This window comes from Protomyctophum bolini (assembly GCF_963924005.1).
Source record: "Protomyctophum bolini genome assembly, chromosome: 21".
Classification (NCBI taxonomy): Eukaryota; Metazoa; Chordata; class Actinopteri; order Myctophiformes; family Myctophidae; genus Protomyctophum; species Protomyctophum bolini.
In genome coordinates, this window is record NC_137882.1 from 26,712,757 (window position 1) to 26,736,815 (window position 24,059).

Sequence of the window (24,059 nt, forward strand, 5' to 3'; positions counted from 1 at the left end):
GTGAAAATAGCAGATCTACAAGCGCACAACGCATCGTGTCGCACCGCATTGTGCGCTTGTAGATCTGCTATTTCTTCTTAATTTGTTTTTTGTAAAATCATAAAAAAATATAAAATAAATGTCTGAGGCTTCGTACAGACATATCCGACGAACATGCTCTGTGCTGTCCGTGTTGCTACTATGACACTTTCCCAAAGTTGTGTGCTCCCCCCCCCCCCCCCCCCACCGAGGTTCGGAGCTCGAAGGTTATTTTTCAAATGAATTAGAAACGAATTTTTCAAAGGTTTGCTCGAAAATTCCCGCCGAAGGTTTGAGTCCTAAAAACACACATACCGTACACATACACACATTGGAAAAGTCTCCGCTCTGCATTCCAAGACAGAGACCCAGACAGGACAGGGTCAAGTGTAGCTGGACGGTCAGTGTGGGATCCACAGGGACAACAGAGTGGAGTGTTTATCAAATCCTCCCTTCCCATTCACACACATCCTGTTAAGGTCCAGGGGGGAAATCCCCAGAATCAACATTGCGCATTTGCAGATTGATTAGGTCTGATTAGATTTATTGAGTGCTGTTCAGAGGTAACCATGTCATTGGGGTTCAAGAGGACTTTGTTTAATAGTGTGTGGCCACATTTAATCTGATAAGCCTACACATTTGAGCTCAAAACAATCACGAAAATAGGTGCTTATTGATTGATTATTTATTTTCGTGTCCTGCCCAATTAACCCTCATGGGTTTATAAGACACCATTTCACATTTGCGTTTACATTACAGCATGTTTACATTATATTCATAATACATTTAATTACAGCCCAGAGTAAGATGTTATACAAAGTACTCTGTCTTCTTTCCCAAGCTTGACAAATAAAAACAAAAGTCCCTTTGGCAAAACATCTACATTTTTTCATAATCATTCAACTCTTACTCTTGGAAATCCCCACTAATGGAAGACATCTTGTTAACCCGAATTTCTCTTAGGTCATCATATTTAGGGCAAGAAAACACAGAGGCGTATCTGCAATAAGGTGAGGACAGGCCAAAATCCATATAATGTGAAAAAAGAGGACAAAAACGAGACCTTAAAACGTATAAAGTGAACCTCGTTTTCAATTTTACCAAGCTCACAGAACAAGCAATATCTCTCTTCTTCTGGAGTGGCATTAAACCTGCCAGTCTCCAGTGCCAATGGTAAATGTTCCTGACCGTATTTGTGCACAGATATCGATGTCTTTTGTTTAAGTTATAGGCCTACTTCACATAAGGTTCTACGGTGTACTGCTAACTGCTTTCCCTTATGAGGCAGTGGGTTTGGTTTATACCATAAGTCACTACACCAGTTTTCTTTATATCTGGAGAACATTATATTTTGGTATACCTGTATAAGCAACAAAATCATCTGCAAAAAGGTATTTCCACTCTCTCTCTCTCTCCATTATTGGTTTTGTTTTATTTTTATAAATGATGCCCCCTTTGGGAGGTCCACAGAGCTGACATGGTCCCTCCCAAGAGCCTGAAAAGGGGGTGATGATAAAGTGTACAGTATCAAGTGTTCTGTGTTTATAACAGCAAATGCAACAGTTGCATAACTTCATCTTATGAAGCGGTTTGATTTCCTCGTGTTGACGTTGCCCTCTCCTGGTCAGAGCACTGCTCTGCAGCACTTCTTCCCTCTGGCTTGTCAGTAACTCTGGGTTTGACTCTGTGATGAGTCCACAGATATAGTTTAAATAAAGGTGGTTTTCAACCCTTTTCATATCAAGGCCCATTATTTATTCGAAATTTGAGACACCTTTTGAGGACATTTATAATAATTAAAAAACATATAGAATCAATGTGGGACACAGTGCCTAAAAAGGTTAAAATCAGTTCACATTAAAAGCCAGGGAAAAAAGGTGCGTTTTAAGAAGGGATTTTAAAATGTTAATTGTTTGGTTCAAACGACACAGAGGTTTCCCCAGGCTTTAATGGGTTAAGACCAGAAAGACTAATAGCTGTATTAAATACTACTTGGGATGCAGACAGTCAAGTAAGAGATTCAAAGTAAAATGTTTACAGTGATGATAAATCACAATGATAAACACATGTTTGATTTATTAGTGATGATCGTTTTTCTTTCAAATGGAACCAAATGGACCCGCAAAGGGTCCACAGAACTGTTATTCAGGGCTATCTATTTACGTGTTTCTGGTAATATTATTGTTGACAAAAATGTCCACCACAAGCCAACATGGCGATGTGAGTGACCGCTGTGTTTTGTCACTGACCACCACCGACGGGTGCTTCTTCCACAAAACTGGCCGGAAATATACCAATATTTCCATGACACCGGCCTTCATACCATTGCTCGTTGACTGTGGAAGAGAAAAAACATTCATTACAATAATTTATAACGGCTTCTTGGATAGTTTTCATTTTTTTTCACTTTGACAAAGCCGTAGACTCAGAAATGAATGCGTTTTCCTACAACCACTTATGCCCTTACATAACACTACTTTGCCCCATGACAATAGCAGAAATCGCAGATCTCCAAGCTCACAATGCACCATGATGCGACACGTGAGCTTATAGTAGATCCGCTATATATTTTTACTAGTACCATAAAAAAAAATTGCCCAAAACAACAGGAACACCAGGGTTAAAAATAACGTTTTAATTAAATTGTGATATTATGAAACATTCAACTACATTTCCCAAAAGTTAACTTTTATTTAATTCCGTCTGACCAGAAGCACGTATAAAACATTATCGCCATGCATCAGCCATTACGAAATTAATTGGATTTTCTTGCACAGAATAATTAAATCCAACCCTGAGCTCACCTTTGGAGAGAAGTGTGATGGTGTCTCCCTTGTTGAACTGAAGGTCCTCTGGGTTGGCAGACTCGTACGAATGAAGAGCGACCAGTTGAGTCTGCTGGGCTGGCTGTTCATCTGTGTGCTAAAAACGCAATAACACACAGTGTGAATGAAGAGTTGACCAGTTGAGTCTGCTGGGCTGGCTGTTCATCTGTGTGCTAAAAACACAATAACACACAGTGTGAATGAAGAGCGACCAGTTGAGTCTGCTGGGCTGGCTGTTCATCTGTGTGCTAAAAGCACAACAACATGACACAGATCAGTGGGTTTCAACAGTGGTGGAAAAAGTACTCCATTATTTTACTCAAAGGGGAATACCATTCATTTTCAACATTTTACTATGTCATTAATATACCTTAGAGCTGTTGTGTGGATTTTTTTTTTTTTTTTTTTAAGTCCCCCCCCCCCCCCCCCATTCTGTGTTTCCTAGAACTGGAGGACTGAATCACATCTTGATGACATCTTGAGGACGTGATTCACAATGTTAATGATTTCTTTCATTTAATTTCAACACAGAATGGGGGGACTTTAATTATTTCCACACAACAGCTCTAAGGTATATTAATGACATAATAAAATCTTAAAAATGTAAGTAAAAGTGTCAATAATACTCTGTTACAACTAAGTAAAATACGTTATCTATTCAGCATCGGAGCCACGGACCACCATTTGCTGAGATTTAGCCTCTCAGACATAGGTTTTTGACCACAATTCCATGCTGTATTGATGTGGTACCGTTATAGGAGAGACAACATGCAGATGCAAACGATTCAAATAATCGATCAATTCATTATAATTAACTCCATTCTGGTAAATCCATTCTTGTAAATTAACTAATGCAGATCTTTAACAATAATTTAACTCAATAATTGAAACCAAATGGACCCGTATAAGGCTCCATTTGAGATACAAAAGAGACCAGTTTCTTACCTCCTCCTCCTCCTTCAGATCCTGATCCTTCTTCTGTCCTCCTTCTGGCTGTGATGATAAATCACAATGATAAACACATTTTATTGATTTATTGATTTATTAGTGATGGTCGTTTTTCTTTCAAATGGACCGCAAGGGTCCACAGAACTGTTATTCAGGGCTGTATAATAGAGCACCGAAGTCCTGACGTCACTGTCGGAAGAGGGCGTCAGTCCCCATGGTTCATGTATTTTTTATTTGCATTGAAATCCCCATAGGGGGATTTTTAGATCTCTTCATATAAGAACTGCGTTTGAAAAATAAACCGATCACCCCGGCCTTTTCACTCATATGGATATGAAGCATCGACTGAAGGTGGAAATGTACAAATATACCCAAAGAGTAACAAAATAAGCGTTAGAAGAAACGAGTCAAACAACCCAGAGACTACATTTCTCTGTGGAATTAACTCCATTCTGGTAAATCCATTCTTGTAAATTAACTAATGCAGATCTTTAACAATAATTTAACTCAATAAATGAAACCAAATGGACCCGTATAAGGCTCCATTTGAGATACAAAAGAGACCAGTTTCTTACCTCCTCCTCCTCCTCCTTCAGATCCTGATCCTGATCCTTCTTCGCGCACCTTAAAGTGATGCGACCGCCACTGGCCCGGCTCCAAACCTCCTCCATGTCAGTGTTGGGATCCATCACTGTTTGTCCGTTCTCTGCGGAGCTTAGACTGGGAAATGAATGAATGGACGAATTGTTTATTTTCAGTCTTAGTTTACAATGAACCAATATAGACACCTATAGCAAGCCAAATGACGTCATGGTGACTCCGTTCAGGACTAGGCCAGACCACATTCCACATGGGGATGATCTTTAACGTCATTTCCAGGGACGTCTTCACCAGTTAAAATAATATAGCTTATTCTGGGCTAGATCTGACTAGTTCAGTCTGACTATGATATGCTTTAACGGTTAAAGCATATCATAGTCGGACTGAATTCAGTGCAAGGCTGCAAGCAGTCATCTGATTAAAGGGATAGTTCAGATTTTTTTAACTTAAATTGTATGAAATACTTTCCATTAATATAGTGGTTGCAACTGTATTAATTGATTGCCAGAGTCCTGTGGTGGGAGTTCTGCTCTGGTTGAGTTGAGTGGTGCATTATTCCTTCATGTGATTGTGTATTCTTTTTAGGTGTGATACTTTTAATATTTGTAACATTTTATGAGCAATATGTTATTACAAATTGAAATTGATTGACGTTATTACAAAGAGTAACTTTAACAAAAAATCTCTTCTTTGCAATGTGGGGTAACTGAAAAGGTAAATAACATTTTGAAACAGTCCTAATGCCTTAATGTTATTTATTTTGAGTATTTTAAGCAATGGGATAATATTTTTAGACCTCAAGTCAAAAAAGTGTGGGCACCCCTGCTTTAACCCATTCTGGGCGGGAACCCCTTTTGGTGTTTTAACTAAGCATTATGTTATACTTTAGCTATTGAGAAATAGCAGATCTACAAGCTTGTACGTCTGCTCTTTTAGAAAAATCGTGAATGTGGCACCAATCTTTGAATATATATTCTTTCAGAATACTTTTTTTTTTTCTCTACGTCAGGCCTAAATGGGTTGATCTGGCCTCTATTGGACTCTCTCTGATTCATCTAGGGATGTCCGTCTTAATGGGCAAAATGTATGTTTGTTGATATCAGGTTTTATTCTGAGCCAGATCTGACTATAGTCTTAATTGACTTGATTTGGCTATAAGCTCTCGTAGCCTGTAGCTTTTATTGAGAAAAAAGGAAGGAACCTTCCTTTTCCCTCAATAAAGTTGCCGCCTGTTGTTCCTGCAGCCTGTCGACTACAAAACAATACTACAACATGACGTAACGATATCATCCGCTCCCGACAGGATCATATACCCTAAATGAAATGGTGCCCAGGCTAGACTAACACTAAAACATTCCAGGTGACTAGTAAAATATGACTAAACTAAAACATCACTGCCGCTATGGAAATGACCGGTATTGACCGTACCTCAAGGTGATGGAGCCAGCCGGCACGTTGAGTTTCCTGCTGATTTCCTGGACCAGCGTGGCGTACGGAGATCCCGTGTACACGGACACGGCTATGGTGTACGTGTAAAACACTTTGACCGTGCACAGCGGGCTTTCACCAGGCTCTGCACTCTGAAACACGTACAGGCAGAGATATCAGATTCCAGTGCCGCTAATTTTTAGCACTGATATAGTTAAAACAGTGATGTACAGTTTAACTGTTAAAACTGACAGTTAAAGATGGAGTGCCGTGATTTTTTTTACCACCCTACAACCTGATCATCAGGTATTATTCTTATATAAGGAGAAATAATTGTTTCAGAAAAGTGTACAGTATTTGTTAAAATGCTGTTTTTATGTGGACACGCCCACCAGTCCATTAAGTATGCCTGGTTTGCCTGGTGGGTGGTGATGGGTGGTGATCCACCTGAACTGAAGCCGCACCCACAGCTGTCGTTGTATGATAAAGGTGAAGGGGTTAGGGGAGGGGATGATATTGTGATGTCACTATATCACTGTTTTTTTTTTTCATTGCCACCATGATGTTAACCTGACGCTGCCAGATGAGCGCGGTATTGGGGAAACATATTCCCCAACACAACACTCATCTGGGATCTCTGACGGAGTTGAGCCCTGAGTCAGATCTGCTTCGTACCGAACCAATCAGCGTGAGCTAAAGGCGGGATATGTGCAAAAGCGGATGTGACGGTATATAGACACGTCGATATGATTGGTTGTGTTTGCACGCCCACACGGTGATAGACAGACGCTCCCATCCAATCATCTACCATGTATCTTGAAAAAAAGGAACAGCCCCGTCATCGAATTTGCTTCCGCGATCCCAGATCCAAATAAGCTGTGAAACAAATTTGTGTAGCAAGCTTTTTGGATCTGGCAGCGTCAGGTTACCATGATGTGCCATACCTCTTCCAACAGGTCTCGTTGGTGTGTGCTTGCGGTGGTGGTGGTGGGACTCCTCTTCCTCTCCAAGGCAACAGGATTCCCTTTCCTCTCCAAGGCAACAGGATTCCCTTTCCTCTCCAAAGCAACAGGATTCCCTTTCCTCTCCAAAGCAACAGGACTCTTCTCAGCTGGTCCGACCGGCGCTTCTCTCCTCTGAGGCGGAGCTGCTCCAGACCCGCTGTTTTTCAGATCCTACAACATACAGTATATATGGTACGGTATGGATACATTTATTCAATAGGAGTCACCGGCGACAGACGACATAACATACACCACACAATAGAAGATTATGTAGGCTATTGTTCACAAATTGTTTATAAACACAGTTTAGAAGTAACACACACACACACACACACACGCACACGCACACAAAAAATCCATACCTGATACTGCTTAGAAGACAAGCTTATGGGTTGCAGGAAATTGTAAGGAACAAGACCCGTCTGTAAATTAAATAGCAGTGATGATGAATATAGTAATATTGGCTATATATATTTTTTTTTTCTTTATTTTTTTTCCTTCAGTGAATTCACGGCCCACCAAAACACTTCAGATTCAGTAGACTAAAACTAGACTAGCACTAAGGCATTTCAGATTACTAAAATATGACCAAAACTAAATACTGTACCACTTTACCACAGAGACCCAGTTGTCTGAATCTTAGCTCTGTGGCACAGTACAGTTTTGATTTCGTCGACTAATGCTATGACAAAACATTTTCGTCGACTACCTTTTTTTACTGACGAAAACTAAATGGAAACTATTATGAAAACTGAGCTATGATGACTAAAACTAAAACAATATATATATTCACAATTTCGTCAATAAATAAAAACTAGACTAAAATATTAGGAAGGGACTAGTGGAGAAGAGATCCAGTCGTTGTACACTTGGTTGCATGCTGAAAATAGCAGATCTACAACCGTCGCAGCGCGACACGTGAGCTTGTAGATCTGCCATTTTCGGCAAGTGTAAAATCAGCCATTACGACGGCATCAAGACCCACCAAAATCCATTTCAGTATAGACTAAATCAACTGTAGATTTAGTCGACTAAAATAGCATGACATTTAGTCGACTAAAACTAGACTAACGGTAAAACATTTCAGGCGACAAAAATGTGACTAAAATGAAAACTATTCAAAAGACTATGACTATAACTAAAATCTATGAATCTGCTGTCAAAATCAACACCGGTGCAGTAACAGTACTTACTCTGTAACAGTACAGTATCAGTACAGTACTGTATCAGTACTTACTCTGCCGTTGAAGAGCACGGAGGCCCAGTTGTCTTGGCCCTTGTGGAGCATGAAGACCATGTTTCCAGGCACCACGGCCAGCTCCTCGCTGTTCTGAGGGACGAACTCGTACATGACCGTGTGGGGTTCTCCTTCAAACGCCCTGCAGAGATTATTAAGAGGAACACAGACACGTTTTGGTCATTTTATTGTCCTGTGTAACACCCGACGTATACCCCAGACAGTTTTCAAGTTGCTCAATTCAGTATTTAGATTCAGTATTTAGATATTTGATATTCATTTTAGCTGCGCCCGTACGTAATGCCAGATGTTTAACGATAATTTAACTCTTGAGAGCGTAAGATTACGGGTCCATTTGGAGTTAAAGATCTATTCATTATATACATCATTTAGCTGGGGACCACCTGGAACCCCCCTTTCTGCACCACTGGTTGAGAACCACTGACATAAACCCCAGCATCCCCTCCCCTGGGCAATATGCACTTTGAAATTATGGTTTATGCAAGTGCAACTGTTGGCCTGATGGTGGTGCTAGAGGAACGTCTATCTGGTGACCAAAAATACAGGTTTATTAATGCCTTCTGGGAGCTTGAGTGTGCCACTCTGACTCTGCAAGGAACCAAATGTTTTTCTTTAAAAAAGGTCTGGAGTCATGTATGTAAAGTGATTTGAATAAGCTTGAATACTTGCTATTTAAGGCCTGCTACAAAACCTGTTATGGACATTAGCAAGATAAGTATGTAGCAGGAATGCTCAGATCATGTACCATACCATACTGTACGTTACACAATGTCCACAATGTTTAGGTGCCAACTCGTCCTGTCAGGCACGTGCACACCTGGCCGTGTAGATCTGCTATTTTCAAATGGCCAAAATGGATGTTGTATACAGGGCTGATGTATGTTTTGTAATGATAATCAAAATCTATATATAAAGTAAACTAACTAGCAGTAACTAAACTTTTCAAGTAATTGTAGTGGAGTAAAAGTAAAAAAAAAAAAAAAAGCCAATTGACTCTGTCAAATGCCTCCAAATTGTACTTAGCGTAACAGTACAGTACTTGAGTAACTGTACTTGGTTAGTTTACACCACTTAGAACGCTCTACCTCAGAGTCTCGGGGGGCTTCGGATCGACCGGACTGTCTTCAACCTATAAAATGAAAATACATATAGATAAATAAAAACATTATCTCTGAGGAAAATCTAATACATATACAGTATTCAGTATTCACACAACCAAATGTAGCAATTTAAAAAGAATGCGTGCTTTTAACGTAATCAAACATTATAGGTGCAGTGTAGCCTACAGTGTTCATTTTGTCGAGTAGAACTATGGCGAAGAAATGTTCGTCGACTACCTTTTTTCAATGGCAAAAACGAAGCTATGATTTCTAAAACTGAGACTAAACATATTGACAATTATTTCGTCAACAAATTAAAACTAGACTAAAATGTCAGGGAGGGATTAGTGGAGAAGAGATGCAGTAGAACTAAAAGACGAGTCATTTTATGTTTGGTTGTGCGCTCTGAAAATGGAAGGTCTACAAGTGAGCTTGTAGATTGGCAATTTTTAGAGGTGCAACCAAGTGTAAAGATCAGCCATTACAACGGCATCGGGTCCCGCCAAAATACTTTTCTGTCCACAAAATCAACTGTAGATTTAGTCGACGAAAACCTTCGTCTAAAACTAGACTAACACTAACACACTATAAGGGCTGTATTTTGCAGTACCTGGTCTTATTACTTAACTTAAGACCTGGAGGATCAATGCCATTTGGCTATTCTGAGTGGCCAAAGAGCATTGACCACGCCTCAAGGTCTTAAGTTAAGTATTATACAAAATACAGCCCTATGACTAAAAGCTGACGTCAAAATGGACCGTGGTAGTGTTGGTATAATGCGTATGCCTGACCTGTGGTTGCAGGGGAGCAAACCCAGAGAAGCCAGCGTCGCGAGGGCTAACGGAGGCCACCACCTGAAGGAAGGAAAGGACAGCTGAGTTATGAATGCAACTGGTTCCCAAACAGGAGGTCATCATCCCCATGCTGGCTTTGTGGTGGACATCAAAATGTAAGTTTTTCCACAGACCAGGGGTCATCAATACTGTATGTCCGTATACACGGAAAGATGTGTCCATGGCAAAGACTCCGTTTTGTCCATGACAAAATGTTTTATACAAGTCTCCAGATTTTCTTCAGAATATGTACCTCATGACACTGATTTACTACGACACTATAGCATACAACTAGTGGTTCTCAAATGTTTCATTTGCAAGCACCCCCTTAACTCTCAGAGTTACACACATGGGTATTCAGGGCTAGCGCTTTGTATTTCTTGTAATATCATTGTCCTGTCCGTGGGAAAAATATAATTTTGGCAAAAATGTCCACCACAAGCCAACATAGCGATGACCCCTGCCAAGTACGGACATACAATATGAGTGGACATTGGACAATAAATATGACCAGAAAGAAACGCACAGAGAGCTAACCCTGAGTGACCATAACATGGTCCAAGGTGGTCATTGCAAGTGTCATACATATTCTGAAGAAAACCCGGAGACTTCATGACATTCAGTAATTGGGTTTCATGATCAAAATGAGAACATTATAGCCTAATGATGTGTGAAAAAAAAATATTGCAAGTATATTATTGCAAGTAAATAGCCATCATTATATATATATATATATATATATATATATATATATATATATATATATATATATATATATATATATATATATATAATATATAGTCTTGAGCTAAAACATTTTTGGAAATCACTAAGTTATACTGTATAGGCCTATATGTAGCCCATTCCCAAGTTCTCTGAAGTGCAATGCCACTATATGGTGACTGAGCATGACTTTGACATTCACTCATTCGGATATAACCTCCACGTAAGCTTCAGTTTGACAATATCCTACTGTACAATATCATGATGGCACCCCCATCACGGACATACAAAATGACCAGAAAACACAGCTAATAATGACCATAACAGGTCTGTAACTCTAGAGTGTGTACAGTGTGTACAAATGGAACCAAATGGACCCATTTGTGCACACTCAGAGTTAAGGGGTCCTTCTTGCAAAGTGCAATATGCCACTATGGTGAGCATGACTTTGACATTCACTCATTCGGGGTAACCTCCACATTCAGCTTCAGTTTAACAATGTCCTACTGTACAATATGATGGCGGCGGGGGGGGGGGGGGGATAGTACATTATGATATGAATCCTTTGAAGTAAAACGGTACCTTAGCTTTCCCTAGGTAGTCCTTCTTTTCCAGCTCGGCCACATATTTCTGGTTTGGTTTAAAGAGCAGTTTCGCTGGGACCTCGGCCAGCTTGAATAGTTTCCGTTTCTGTCGGCGAGAGAACATTCTAATAATTATTATTTCACATTGGTATATTCCAGGGCCGGACTTACTGGCTAGGGTGGGCCGCAGCCCGGGGGCCCCCAACTAGGGGGCCCCCCAAGAAAAAAATATATATACATATTATTATTATTAAAAATCTGTAAAGTATTGAAATCCAATTCAAGTGAAATGTGTGCCTGCCTCTCTTTTTAGGGGCCTGGGTACCCCAAAATGAAAACAAAATAGCCCCAAGGGGGGGGGGGCCCTCAAATTAGCTCCAGCCCGGGGGCCCTCATAGCAAGGTAAATCCGGCTCTGGTATAATCCTTCAACCCCATACCGGAGAGCAACGGAGACTCTTCCGGTCATCCAGTTATTGGCCCAGGAATGTGACCAATGTGACCATCCCCATGACTTAAAAATGAAAATTGGTGCATTTATATAGCGCCGCAGGGACGTGCATACTAGACACCATAGGAATGATGGAGCACCTGCCCTTTTGCCCTGTGGACAGCAATGTGTCCTTTACATATAGATTGTGCATTACATTCACTGATTCATTATTTATTCCGTCATGAAGTTACTGATAAGAAATCATTTGACTTTGGTTTAGTTCATGAAAAGTTTAGCTTTTTTGCAGGGGGGGGGGGGGGGGGGGGGTGTTTTGAAATAATAATAACAATTAAAAACCAAATCTAGGAAACCAAAAATTAGGGGACTCATAACAATGTGTCTGCGACCCAGAAAATGCTTCCGGACCCAGTGTTTGGGAAACACCAGGTGCAGTGTTCATGCATGGTCGTTTGGGACTATACCCTGGGCAGCATTCCATGTCGGGTTTATGATCCGGTCGGGAGCGGATGGTAACTTCCGTCATGTTGTAGTCAATGATTTGTAGTCATCTGTCAGAAAACCACAAGGCAAGGAATCAGTACTATGAATGGGTACTTCTTATTCCGCCTTGTGGTTTCCTGCCTGATGATTACAAATCAGTGACTACAACATGATTACCATCTAAATTACCATCTAGCCTAGTAGCCAAAAAGTGAACCCGGACATGTTGAGTACGCCAACGTTTTATGTTAGAAATGTTTAGTATGGGTCCCCAGCATGTAGAAACTGCCGGATGCTAACTTGCATATGTTGAGCAAATTTTCATAATTGGCATAATATGTGACCATACCATTAACAACCTATATAGAAGGCAAAATATTAAACATTTCAGTATGCTTTATCTAGCATGTGATGTGTCAAACTAGGGGGTTTTCATGATGCTGAATCCATTCCAAGCATTAGTTTTGCAAAAAGAAAAAACACTCATTGGGCTTAAAACGGCCATGCCCACTTGTGATGACGGAATTTGCCGTTTTTTAGCCCAATGAGTGTTTTTCTACATGCTGGGGACCCATACTAAACATTTCTAACATAAAACCTTGGTGTACTCAACATGTCCGGGTTCAAATGGCATATAGGAGGTCCGACAGACTGGACAAATATATACGGAAATGGGGAGGATACATAATGCATATTGCTGTCAATCCCATTGTGGTGTGAGGCTGAGCGCAACGTCACTTTGAGGTTATATGTAGTTTGGGACTGACCAGCGTGGCCTCCAGGGCTCTGTCCAGGAGGCTGAGCTTGACCTCTGTCTTGAGGTTGAGCGCAGAGACCAGGTGCTCCTGGGCCTTGTCCCATCGGCCCATCTGAGCCCGAGCCAGCGCCATGTTGTGAAGGACCTGAGAGGGACATGCAGAGAGACAGGGGTCATCAATATGTCCGTACATATACGTACAGAATACAGATATGACTCTTTTTGATATCGGCCACGTTTTTCGGAAAACCCATGGAGAAACGCAGCTTAAAAATCCAAATTCGTGCTCGGTGTGTTCAGAGGAGGAGAAAAACAGATTTTTATTTTATTTTATCGAAAATGAGTTAAATAGCACAGGCAGACTCTTCACATACTAGACCATGTCTGAAATAAATGTCAGAGCTGAAATCGACATGTAAAGCTATTGAAAAATAGCAGATCTACAAGCTCATAGCGCGCCTGCTATTTTTGAAAAATCGTGAAAAAGTGTCACAAATCCCGACAGAAAACTGTCAGGATTTAGAAGATATTTTATAAATTTCGACGTCAGGCCTAAATGGGTTAAACATGTAGCTGGTAGGTGTAAGAGGCCACAGAAGTGAACCTTTTAAGCCTGAATTCTCAACTCGCTGTTTCTCTGCAAGACTCTATAAGCCACATCTCCAAAACCGGTGGGTCAAACTGAACAACCAATATGTCAATTTGAATTGACTGAATGATTCCCTGCTTTCACATGACATGAGAAAACGAAACGAAAAAAATCAATGACTTGGCCTCAGTCATTTTTACACAGCATTCTAATGTTCTTATTTTGATCAGACGACCCCATGAATTACTGAATGCCAGTCTCCAGATTTTCTTCTGGATATGTACAGTATGACACACCCGTAAGTGTCCATTTACAGACCATTATGTTATGGTCATTCAGGGGCCAGCTCATTATGAGTTCCTGGTAATATTAAAAATAATATTTCACCACAAGCCAGCATGGTGATTAAAACATTTGTGTACTTTTACGTCCACCACTGCGCATTTGGTATATACGGAAAGATAGGGCCCTCAATGACGTTTAAAATGTGTGTGGGATACTGTTGGTCCCCCCCCCCCCCCCCCAATTAATGGCATTTCAATCTCTGGGACCCCGAGTTTAATTTTGTCAAATCAACGTTAATTTAACTCTGAGAGTGTACAAATGGAACCAAATGGACCTGTCCGGCGCCATTTGTACACTCTGAGTTACTGACCCACAAGGGTCCATTTGGTTCCTAACTATATCATTTAGCTGGGTACCCCCTGGAACTCCCTCAAGGACCCCTGGGGGTCCCCGGACCCCACTTTGAGAACTGGGATACTGTATTGTATTGTGCAACACAGCAGCAGCAAGATTTGTGAACTGTTGCGACAAAAGTGTGTGTGTGTGTGTGTGTGTGTGTGTGTGTGTGTGTGTGTGTGTGTGCGCGCGCGCGCGCATGTGCGTGTGTGTTATGATCCATGCGCCAGGTGAGTTTTTTTTTGTCTGCTATTTAAATAGTCTTGATAAACACATTATGCTATTTGTCTCTAATTCTAGTTTTTTTTAAGCTTTATGCCCTAGTGTATAACATATATATATATAGGCCTATAGTAACAATGTGACATAGCTCTGTTTACAAAATGATGTAATTCCTCCAACTGTATACTTTCCCCATGTTCAACTGTTTTTATTATATTTTGACACTTGCTTTGGCAATGCAAACGTATGTTTTCTCATGCCAATAAGAGCTCCTTTGAATTTAATTTAATTATATCGTAGGTGGGGCTGCGTCTTGTCACAGTCTTACTAGTGTGTCACAACATTTGGCTGTTGTGATGACATCAGCCTGTAGTAGGCCTTTCAGCAGTGTTGTTTTTGGCAGCAAGTTTCTATTTTAGTTTAGTCATATAGTCTTTGGAATGAAACTTCATTTAGTTTTTAGTCATATTTTAGTCACCTGGAATGTTTTAATGTTAAAACTTAATTTAGTTTTTAGTCAGTTTTTGTGAGCTGGTAGATCTGCTATTTTCAGCATGCAACCAAGTGTAAAATGACTTGTGTCGCGCCTTACTTATACTGGATGGCTTGTCCACTATAGTCCCTTGCAAACATTTACGTCTAGTTTTTATTTGTTGGCGATAATATTTAGTCTTACTTTTAGTCATCATAGCTTATAGTTTTCATGAAATTCATGTAGTTTCCATTTAGTTTTCGTCAGTGAAAAAAGAATTCTCGTCATAGTATTAGTCGCCTTTCAGACTGCCTCTCAGACACTTACCTCACAAGCATATAAATGGTATGTGAGGCCGAGGGTCTTGTAGTCGATAAGCTGGTTGCCTTTAAGCTCCTTTAAGGCATACTGGAAGTCATCGAGACACTCCTCAAACCTTTAAAACAGAAAGTCAGAAACACATACCAGTCACTCACTCACCACTGCAATGAATGAACCCACTAATATAAAGACCTGAGGCCGATTCTACTAAATGTCTTCAAAATTGAATCCTAACCGTTTTCTGAAAAACCTAATATGTTGCTATATCAATGGTGCTATCAGTGGTGGTCAAGGACCCTCAAAATGATGTGTATTTGGCCGCGGGTCTCTATCTCAAAAAAGGTTTTGTTCCAGGCAGGGACCCCACCAGAAGCAAAGATCTGAGTTAAAGCTTTATAGAATATTCTAAGATTTGTAGCAATATTTATGATGTTTTTTCTTCAAAAATAGCAGATCTACAAGCTTGTATATCACATAGTATATTATTAGTATAGTTAAAGTGATACAATTCTAAAATGACACGTGACGCTTTCCCAAATGTAACGGGTTAAACCAGTTAATGATTATAAAAGGAGCGTGTTTATGCATTAACCAACAGACACACAGAACGAGTGGACAATATACAGAAACACATAAAGAGCTATAGCAATGACCATGAAAGGTCTGTCACTCTGAGAGTGAGCAAATGGAACGGTTCCATTTGTACACTCAGAGTTAAGGGGGTCCTTGCAAATAAAGCATTTAAGACTCATACCATAGTGTGTTAATTGTGGTACGTCAGTGTCATACATATTAATTAATACAGTAAATGAGTGATGAGAAGAAATGAGAACATTGTGTGTAAAACATACAATCTAAAAATGTGCCACAGACAACAAGACCAAGTCTCGTCTGTGGCACGGACGGACACACATGTTGATGACCCCCTGATAACAACAAACAATAACAACAGCATTTTGCACTGCATTGGATTTCACGACGACGAGCGAGAGACTCGCCTCTCCTTTTTGTAGAAGGTGATTCCCCTTTGAAAGAAAGCGACCGCCAGATGCTCATCTTTGCCTATGCTGCGGTCGAACGCCTGAATGAAAGAAGAAAAAAGCAATGTAGGGAGAATCAGGTAACTTCCTTAATTCTCCTTTTCTACGTGACTTGAGAAAAAGAGAAGACAAACACAGTTACAGGGGTGGGAAAAAAGTACTCAAATGTTTAAGTATAACTTAACTTATGTAAAAGTATCAATACGGCAATGTAGAAAAACTCAATTGAAGTTAAATCGAGTAAAAGTACAACATGGAAGTATTGGAAATACTCCACTAAAGTAAAATGTCATCTTAAGTAAAGTTACTTTCCACCACTGAACCATTATAAAACAGATTTCAGAGATGACATAGAACCTCAGACGTATACCTTCTCGGCAGCATCAAAGTCTTGGTTGATCAGTTGGAGACAGCCAATGTTGTAGTAGATCTTGGAGTTTGGCTCTTGGATAGACAGGAAGATACTGAGGGCTTCAGAGATGTCTTTTCCGTCAGCGCAGGCTACGGCCTTGTCCCAGTGTCGCAGGGTGTCCACGAAAGTCATCTTGTCACCTCAGACGCAACCGAGCCGACTGGCTAAATAGAGGAACTCGAAGCCTATTTGAACACATTTCCCCAAAAGGAAGTGTGGCCACACGATGTGACAATTTAGTTCAGACCACAACCATCTTTTTTATGTGATACCATAATGTTTTAATTCTCTGGTTTTTCTTTTTTTTAATTCTCATTTTTTACTTCCAGTAAAACATACGTTTTTGCTTTTTTTTAAAAAGTAGACTACAATAGCACATCACATGATTCACTGCTGCGACTACTACAGTAGGCTATAGTAGTCCAGGTGGTCTTCACTCCATGCAGCAGCAAAATGAGGAACTACTGCAAGTTAGACTTCTGTATTGGAAATAGGCCTTACAGATGTAATAGGCTACAACACTTTTTGATACAGAGACCGTCATGGGCAAGACTAACTGTTCAGGAGAGGATATTGCTATTAACTCATTTTAATCCAAAATGAGTTAATAGCACAGGCAGACTCCTCAAGCTCTTTTGAATTGAATTGACTTTAATACATTACACACTACCTTTTAATTTCCTAACAGGAGGAAGTAGTCACAGTGCCTGTGGTGACGGTGTTGACATGCTCATGCTCTCTTGACTCTGGCCCCACAACCAGTGTTGCCATGTCCGCTTGTTATAAGCGACTTTGGGTGCTTGTCTTTCTCCAAAGTTGCTTGGAAATATTGGTATAGTTGCGGGCCCGGGGTTGCGCTTTTTGGGCGTTCATTGTTTCTAAAGTGGTTATTTGCTTATTTTGGCTTGTTTCTTAATGTTGTTTAAACCAGAGTAAGAGAGTGGCGACTCTAGCGTTGACTCCCATTGTAACAATGGAATGCGGAAGTGCTCATTTTGTCACAATGGGATAGTTCCAGCCATAGGAGCAATGTTTGGAACTATAGCCCATAGGCACCCACTTTGCGGCGAGATCAAAGTGTGTCGCTATACTCTCCTACTCTACACACTCTGATTTAAACCAGTGGTTACTTCTCACACATTTTCATGTCAAGGAAAGGACCCCCATGTGTTTGTCCACAAGGCCCCCCATCTGGAGAATATGTTTTGTGCCAGGGAGGGAGGGAGCCGGGCCCCAGAATACCAACTAGGTATACAACTGCTCAGCCTGGTATTCCTAAAGTAAGCTAAGTAAATGATGCTTGAACGGTTAAACCTCAACCTTATGCCCCGGACTGCCTTTCACGCAGAGCCTCGGTTTTGATGGGCCCTGATGGGACGCTTGTTTTACAGCGCCAGCTACTAATACTATACCTACCTCAAACCCTAACCTAACCATAACCGCAAGCATGGAGCAGCGCATCCCTCACCAACCTTAATCCGGTCGTTTTAACTTTTAACGGACCCCTGCACCAACCTTAATCCGGTCGTTTTAACGGACCCCTGCACCAACCTTAATCCGGTCGTTTTAACTTTTAACGGACCCCTGCACCAACCTTAATCCGGTCGTTTTAATGGACCCCTGCACCAACCTTAATCCGGTCGTTTTAACGGACCCCTGCACCAACCTTAATCCGGTCGATTTAACGGACCCCTCACCAACCTCAATCCGGTCGTTTTAACGGACCCCTCACCAACCTTAATCCGGTCGTTTTAACGTACCCCTCACCAACCTCAATCCGGTCGTTTTAATGGACCCCTGCACCAACCTTAATCCGGTCGTTTTAGCGGACCCCTCACCAACCTTAATCCGGTCGTTTTAACGGACCCCTCACCGCAACCTTAATCCGGTCGTTTTAACGGACCCCTCACCAACCTTAATCCGGTCGTTTTAACGGACCCCTCACCAACCTCAATCCGGTCGTTTTAACAGACCCCTCACCAACCTTAATCCGGTCGTTTTAGCGGACCCCTCACCAACCTTAATCCGGTCGTTTTAATGGACCCCTCACCGCAACCTTAATCCGGTCGTTTTAACGGACCCCTGCACCAACCTTAATCCGGTCGTTTTAACGGACCCCTCACCAACCTTAATCCGGTCGTTTTAACGGACCCCTCACCAACCTTAATCCGGTCGTTTTAACGGACCCTTCACAAACCTTAATCCGGTCGTTTTAACGGACCCCTCACCAACCTTAATCCGGTCGTTTTAACGGACCCCTCACCAACCTTAATCCGGTCGTTTTAACGGACCTCTCACCAACCTTAATCCGGTCGTTTTAACGGGCCCCTCACCGCAACCTTAATCCGGTCGTTTTAACGGACCCCTCACCAACCTTAATCCGGTCGTTTTAACGGACCCCTCACCAACCTCAATCCGGTCGTTTTAACAGACCCCTCACCAACCTTAATCCGGTCGTTTTAACGGACCCCTCACCAACCTCAATCCGGTCGTTTTAACAGACCCCTCACCAACCTTAATCCGGTCGTTTTAGCGGACCCCTCACCAACCTTAATCCGGTCGTTTTAATGGACCCCTCACCGCAACCTTAATCCGGTCGTTTTAACGGACCCCTGCACCAACCTTAATCCGGTCGTTTTAACGGACCCCTCACCAACCTTAATCCGGTCGTTTTAACGGACCCCTCACCAACCTTAATCCGGTCGTTTTAACGGACCCTTCACAAACCTTAATCCGGTCGTTTTAACGGACCCCTCACCAACCTTAATCCGGTCGTTTTAACGGACCCCTCACCAACCTTAATCTGGTCGTTTTAACGGACCCCTCACCAACCTTAATCCGGTCGTTTTAACGGACCCCTCACCAACCTTAATCCGGTCGTTTTAACAGGCCCCTCACCAACCTTAATCCGGTCGTTTTAACGGACCCCTCACCAACCTTAATCCGGTCGCCTGTAAAACAAGCACCCCCTCAGTGACCATCGACTACCAGGCTCTGCGTAAAAGGTCATTCCCCTTATTCCCAACCTTAACTTTTCATACTAGACGGCCCCCCGGATCGCTTGTTTCAGCACAATCTGGCAACACTGATGACACACACACACACACACACACACACACACACACACACACACAGACACAGACACAGACAGTCACACACACACGGCAGAGCAGTAGACCAGACAAAACAAACATGGCCGCTCCGAGGAGGAGGAGGAGGCGACACTGGAGGCGACTAGAGAGAGCAAATAATCAGACAATAATAACACAACGTCCTAGAACACCATGCCGACCAATAATATAACAACAACGCTCTTGCTTAGTGATAAACCCGCGTATAGCTTCTTGTTTGTTAAAGCGCGTGTGTATAATGTATATAACAAAAAACTAAATATGTATTCTTAAAGCTAAAAGCTAAAAAGGCTAAAACAGGCAGCCCACCACCCCCCCAAAAAAAAGAAGCAACATGGACCTTGGAACAATGTTGTACAACAATCTGAAGGATGTGTCGTGGAGTGGGACATCTCTGCCTCTGGACCAGCTGGTCAGCTCCTACAGGCTGCCCCAAATCGTCAGACTGGACAACGGTGAGATTAAATGATAATATTATATATATATATGGGTGTCATTTATTTAATTAACAGACCCCTTTTCGGGACACCGTTTACCTTTTCTCTATTTGGCCGTCCAAAATACAGAAGAGGTGGGGGGGGGGGGGTCCCGTAAAGGGGGATTTATATGTAATGCATGGGTTTTATGAATAATCTCACCACAGTGACATAACGGTGGCTAATGGTCGTTAGCCATTTAGCAACAGGGGGGGGGCGGCTATGTGTGAGATGATGAGTGACACATTATAAACAGAAAAAGCAACTCAAATGTTTCACTGCAAGTGAACAGTATCGACAATATACTGCAATATAGCCAATGCTCTGTTACAAGAAGTACAAGTCCCAGAATTCAAAATGTACTTGACTTGGGTAAAAGTATAACAAAAGTATGTATGTAGCTACTTAAAAGTACCAAAAGTGGAAAGCACTATGTTGAAAACTATATGCTTAATGTCCCATTTCAACTTTTCAAATGTACATGGAAACCTTTTGAAAATAGCAGATCTGCAAGCTCAAAATGAGTGAGCATCGTTAGCTTGTGTGTAATGTATAGCCTATACAGCTGATGTGGTATAGTGTATGTTTTGTAATATTAATAATTCAAATTTACAAAGTAACCAGTAACTAAAGCTGTCAAATGATTGTAGTTGTAACAAATTGTAAAAAAGTGCAAGTATTGGAAATTGGAAAGACTCAAGTAATGTACAAAGTTACTTTACACCACTGATTATAACAGTGATGCAAATAGCCTGCATCCTTTCCACTAAATTGAGGAAGGACCCAATCATCATGTGATTGTCACCCTCCAAGGGTCCTGGGATGCAATACTGTACTCGGTACTTGTCAAAAGGCTCATGGAGACTCTAACGTCGTTGAAGTGGGACTAAATAACAATAAAATGTCCCTGGGAGTCCCATCTAAAAGACCCTGGCCCTTGGTCCCGGGCAGTGGCGTATCCAGGAATTACATTTTAGGGCAGGCAAGATGTGTTATTATTGTCGCTATACAATCGTAGCACTAAACTAGGTTTTCAAAGAGATATACCTGCCAGACGAGTATATAGGATACAGAGGCACCCATTCCAAATTGGTGATTATTGAGGGTCGCGCTCTACCGCCACGGCCAAACAGCTGTCCATTAATAGTTCTCAGGTCTTGTTTTTGTCCTCTTTTTTTCCCCCCCCTCATTGTATGGATTTTGGCCAGGCCAGAAATGGATTTGGACAGGCGGACGCCTGCCCTCGCCTTATTGTAGATTCGCCTCTAGGTCCCGGGACCCATTACACTGAAAACCTATTTGACAACACTGTATAAAGTACAGAGTGCTGCAGTCCCAACTCTGTAAAGCAGTGGTTTTCAACCCTTTCCATATCAAGGTCCATTATCTTTTTTTAGGCATTTGAGCCACGTAACCACCATTTGACGACATTCAGAGTTCTAGACTCAAGACACCAAATTCCTGGAGTACTCCTCTACTGTGCACTCATCTACATTACATAGCAATGAGCGTTACGAAGCAATGACCTTCACCTTCTTACATTACAAAGGGGGCATCGATTCCCCCCAGGAGCCAGGGGAGGGGAGGGGGGGGGTACATTATTTAATGAATGGAAAGGGTAGATATTTTGACGTGGTGCGGTGTAATGCCGTGTGGCGTGGTGCTGAAGCCGCAGTCGAAATCGGTTGGTTGGTTTTTGGTCCCATTTTAGTCATCTGAAATTGTTCAGTCTTTTATTCTAGTCTTAGTCGACAAAATTAACACTGGTGAATGTGTGATATGTTGTAGAGATGCATATTGCATAGCCTTGGATCAAGACTCGTCATAGATCATACATTTTGATTTAGTCATTTTGCATTATTATTGATCTATGCAAAAGTAAAAATGTCAGTCTCGATAAAACATCTATGATATTATTTATTCTTGATCCAAGGCTGACAGGTGACACATTATTACAAACTTTATAACGGAATGCAGGCCGACTAACTGTACAAGTTATGCACCGTCATGTGAGTTAATGGTTGATTGATGCTCCGTCCGTGGGTAGAAACATGGTTTACTTTAGATTGTGTCTTTTTAATGAATGTTTAACCCATTTAGGACATACATGCTACTTTCTGTTTTTCTGTTTGCTGAAATATCTAGAAACACATATTACACACATTAACCCATTCTGAACGGGAACCCCTTTTGGTGTTTTAACTAAGCATTATGTTATACTTTAGCTATTGAAAGAGATTTTTTTTTACGATTATTCAAAAATAGCAGACCTACAAGCTCGTAGCGCGCCACTCGGTGGCGCGCTATGAGCTTGTAGATCTGCTATTTTTGAATAATGGTAAAAATGCGGCACAAATCTTTGAATATTCTTTCAGAAGACTTTTTATTTATTTCAACGTCAGGCCTAAATGGGTTGAAACCTCCAGGAAAGTGTTTCTTGTATTCTAAAACATAATTTAAAGGACCTATAACATAAAATTCTACTTTTTCTATTTCTTTTTGTGTTTTTGGGGCTCCCATGTGTGTTTTCTATCCCCACAAATAACCAATTTTGAACAATCATATTATAGGTGCTTTAATGGAAATTGCTCTCAGGAACAGCTCAACTGATTTTGTCCTCATGGTGATGTCATCAATGTCACCCTACTTTGTATAATTCCTCCTCTCCTTCAGTCTTCAGTTCCAAATTAGCATTTCCACTTTGTTTACAATGTCCACTATTGTTGATTTTCCAAGCTGGCATGGAATGGAAACAAGCCTGGTTTTATCATTAGACTGCATTATTAGTAAACATTATACTGCAGTATTAGTAAACATTAGACTGCAGTATTAGTAAACATTAGACTGCAGTATTAGTAAACATTAGACTGCAGAATTAGTAAACATTAGACTGCAGTATTAGTAAACATTAGACTGCAGAATTAGTAAACATTAGGCTGCAGAATTAGTAAACATTAGACTGCAGTATTAGTAAAAATTTGACTGCAGTATTAGTAAACATTAGACTGCAGTATTAGTAAACATTAGACTGCAGTATTAGTAAAAATTTGACTGCAGTATTAGTAAACAAGTACAAATGCAAGAATAGTAACAACAACTTCCTTTCTTGACTTAAGCAAATACAGAACATCAACCACATAAGCATTAAGGTCAAGCCAAATATCAGTCCAGTGGTTTGGACCTAATAATAATAATAATGAGTCAAAGCTCAAATTCAAAGGCAGAGGAGCGAGGCGTGACAAGTAACAACTTTGAGGGACATAGACAAACTATTAAAAAAACATTTTAAATTGCACGTTATTTCTGCTTTAAATAAGATCTTGGTTGCAAAAGGTAAAATTAGTAAAATTAGTAAAAAAAAAAAAATCACACCTGTGTGAAGTGAGCGGTGGAACTATACTGTAATTGTTACACGAGTACTGAACTCCTGTACAGACAAGACAATCACTGTGCTCAACAGCGCCACTTTCTCACCTGCTGGTACCCCTAAACAGACAAAGGGACACGCAAAGCTATAGACCGATTCAGAAACGGGCCTCATGGTCGCAGGCAACGTATTTCCTGTAGGCGGAGAGGACATATCTGCGGTTTAAATCCGCACCTCTTCTACTACAGTGAATGGAAAAGTGACTGATGTTAGTCTGTCTCAAACGTTACTCTTTTACCTGCGTTTTACTAACACTTAACATTACAAAGATGCCCCA

General features: G+C 41.1%; 2 protein-coding genes across 4 annotated transcripts in view; one reads left to right on the forward strand and one right to left on the reverse strand.

Annotated features, from left to right (window-relative positions):
* Positions 1–1,893: 1,893 nt before the first annotated feature.
* Positions 1,894–16,881, reverse strand: ncf2 (neutrophil cytosolic factor 2). Its single transcript, XM_080793653.1, has 14 exons — positions 16,707–16,881; positions 16,295–16,377; positions 15,303–15,411; positions 13,022–13,156; positions 11,320–11,427; positions 9,973–10,035; positions 9,167–9,210; positions 8,061–8,202; positions 7,186–7,245; positions 6,764–6,994; positions 5,820–5,971; positions 4,367–4,511; positions 2,823–2,940; positions 1,894–2,354 (listed from the first exon to the last, which is right to left on the reverse strand). The coding sequence occupies exons 1-14, from the start codon at positions 16,878–16,880 to the stop codon at positions 2,260–2,262; spliced, it is 1,659 nt and encodes a 552-aa protein (XP_080649779.1). The 5' UTR covers position 16,881; the 3' UTR covers positions 1,894–2,259.
* Positions 16,882–19,939: 3,058 nt separating this feature from the next.
* garem (GRB2 associated, regulator of MAPK1) overlaps positions 19,940–24,059 on the forward strand; it is a 41,234-nt gene continuing 37,114 nt past the window's right edge. For all 3 annotated transcript variants that reach the window (XR_013966176.1, XM_080794237.1, XM_080794238.1), the window contains exon 1: positions 19,940–20,334. Coding sequence is in view for 2 of the 3 variants with exons in the window: in XM_080794237.1 (XP_080650363.1) it covers positions 20,214–20,334 (121 nt within the window). In the remaining variant the exon portion in view is untranslated. The remainder of the gene's footprint in view (positions 20,335–24,059) is intronic.

Excerpts from the sequence above, each read along its gene's own strand:
- ncf2 (XM_080793653.1), bottom strand. The coding sequence starts at position 16,880 with ATGACTTTCGTGGACACCCTGCGACACTGGGACAAGGCCGTAGCCTGC. Across the intron at positions 6,995-7,185 it reads TGTCTTCTAAGCAGTATCAG|GATCTGAAAAACAGCGGGTC; the intron begins GTATGGATTTTT and ends TGTATGTTGTAG. Across the intron at positions 4,512-5,819 it reads GCTGGCTCCATCACCTTGAG|TCTAAGCTCCGCAGAGAACG; the intron begins GTACGGTCAATA and ends TTCATTTCCCAG.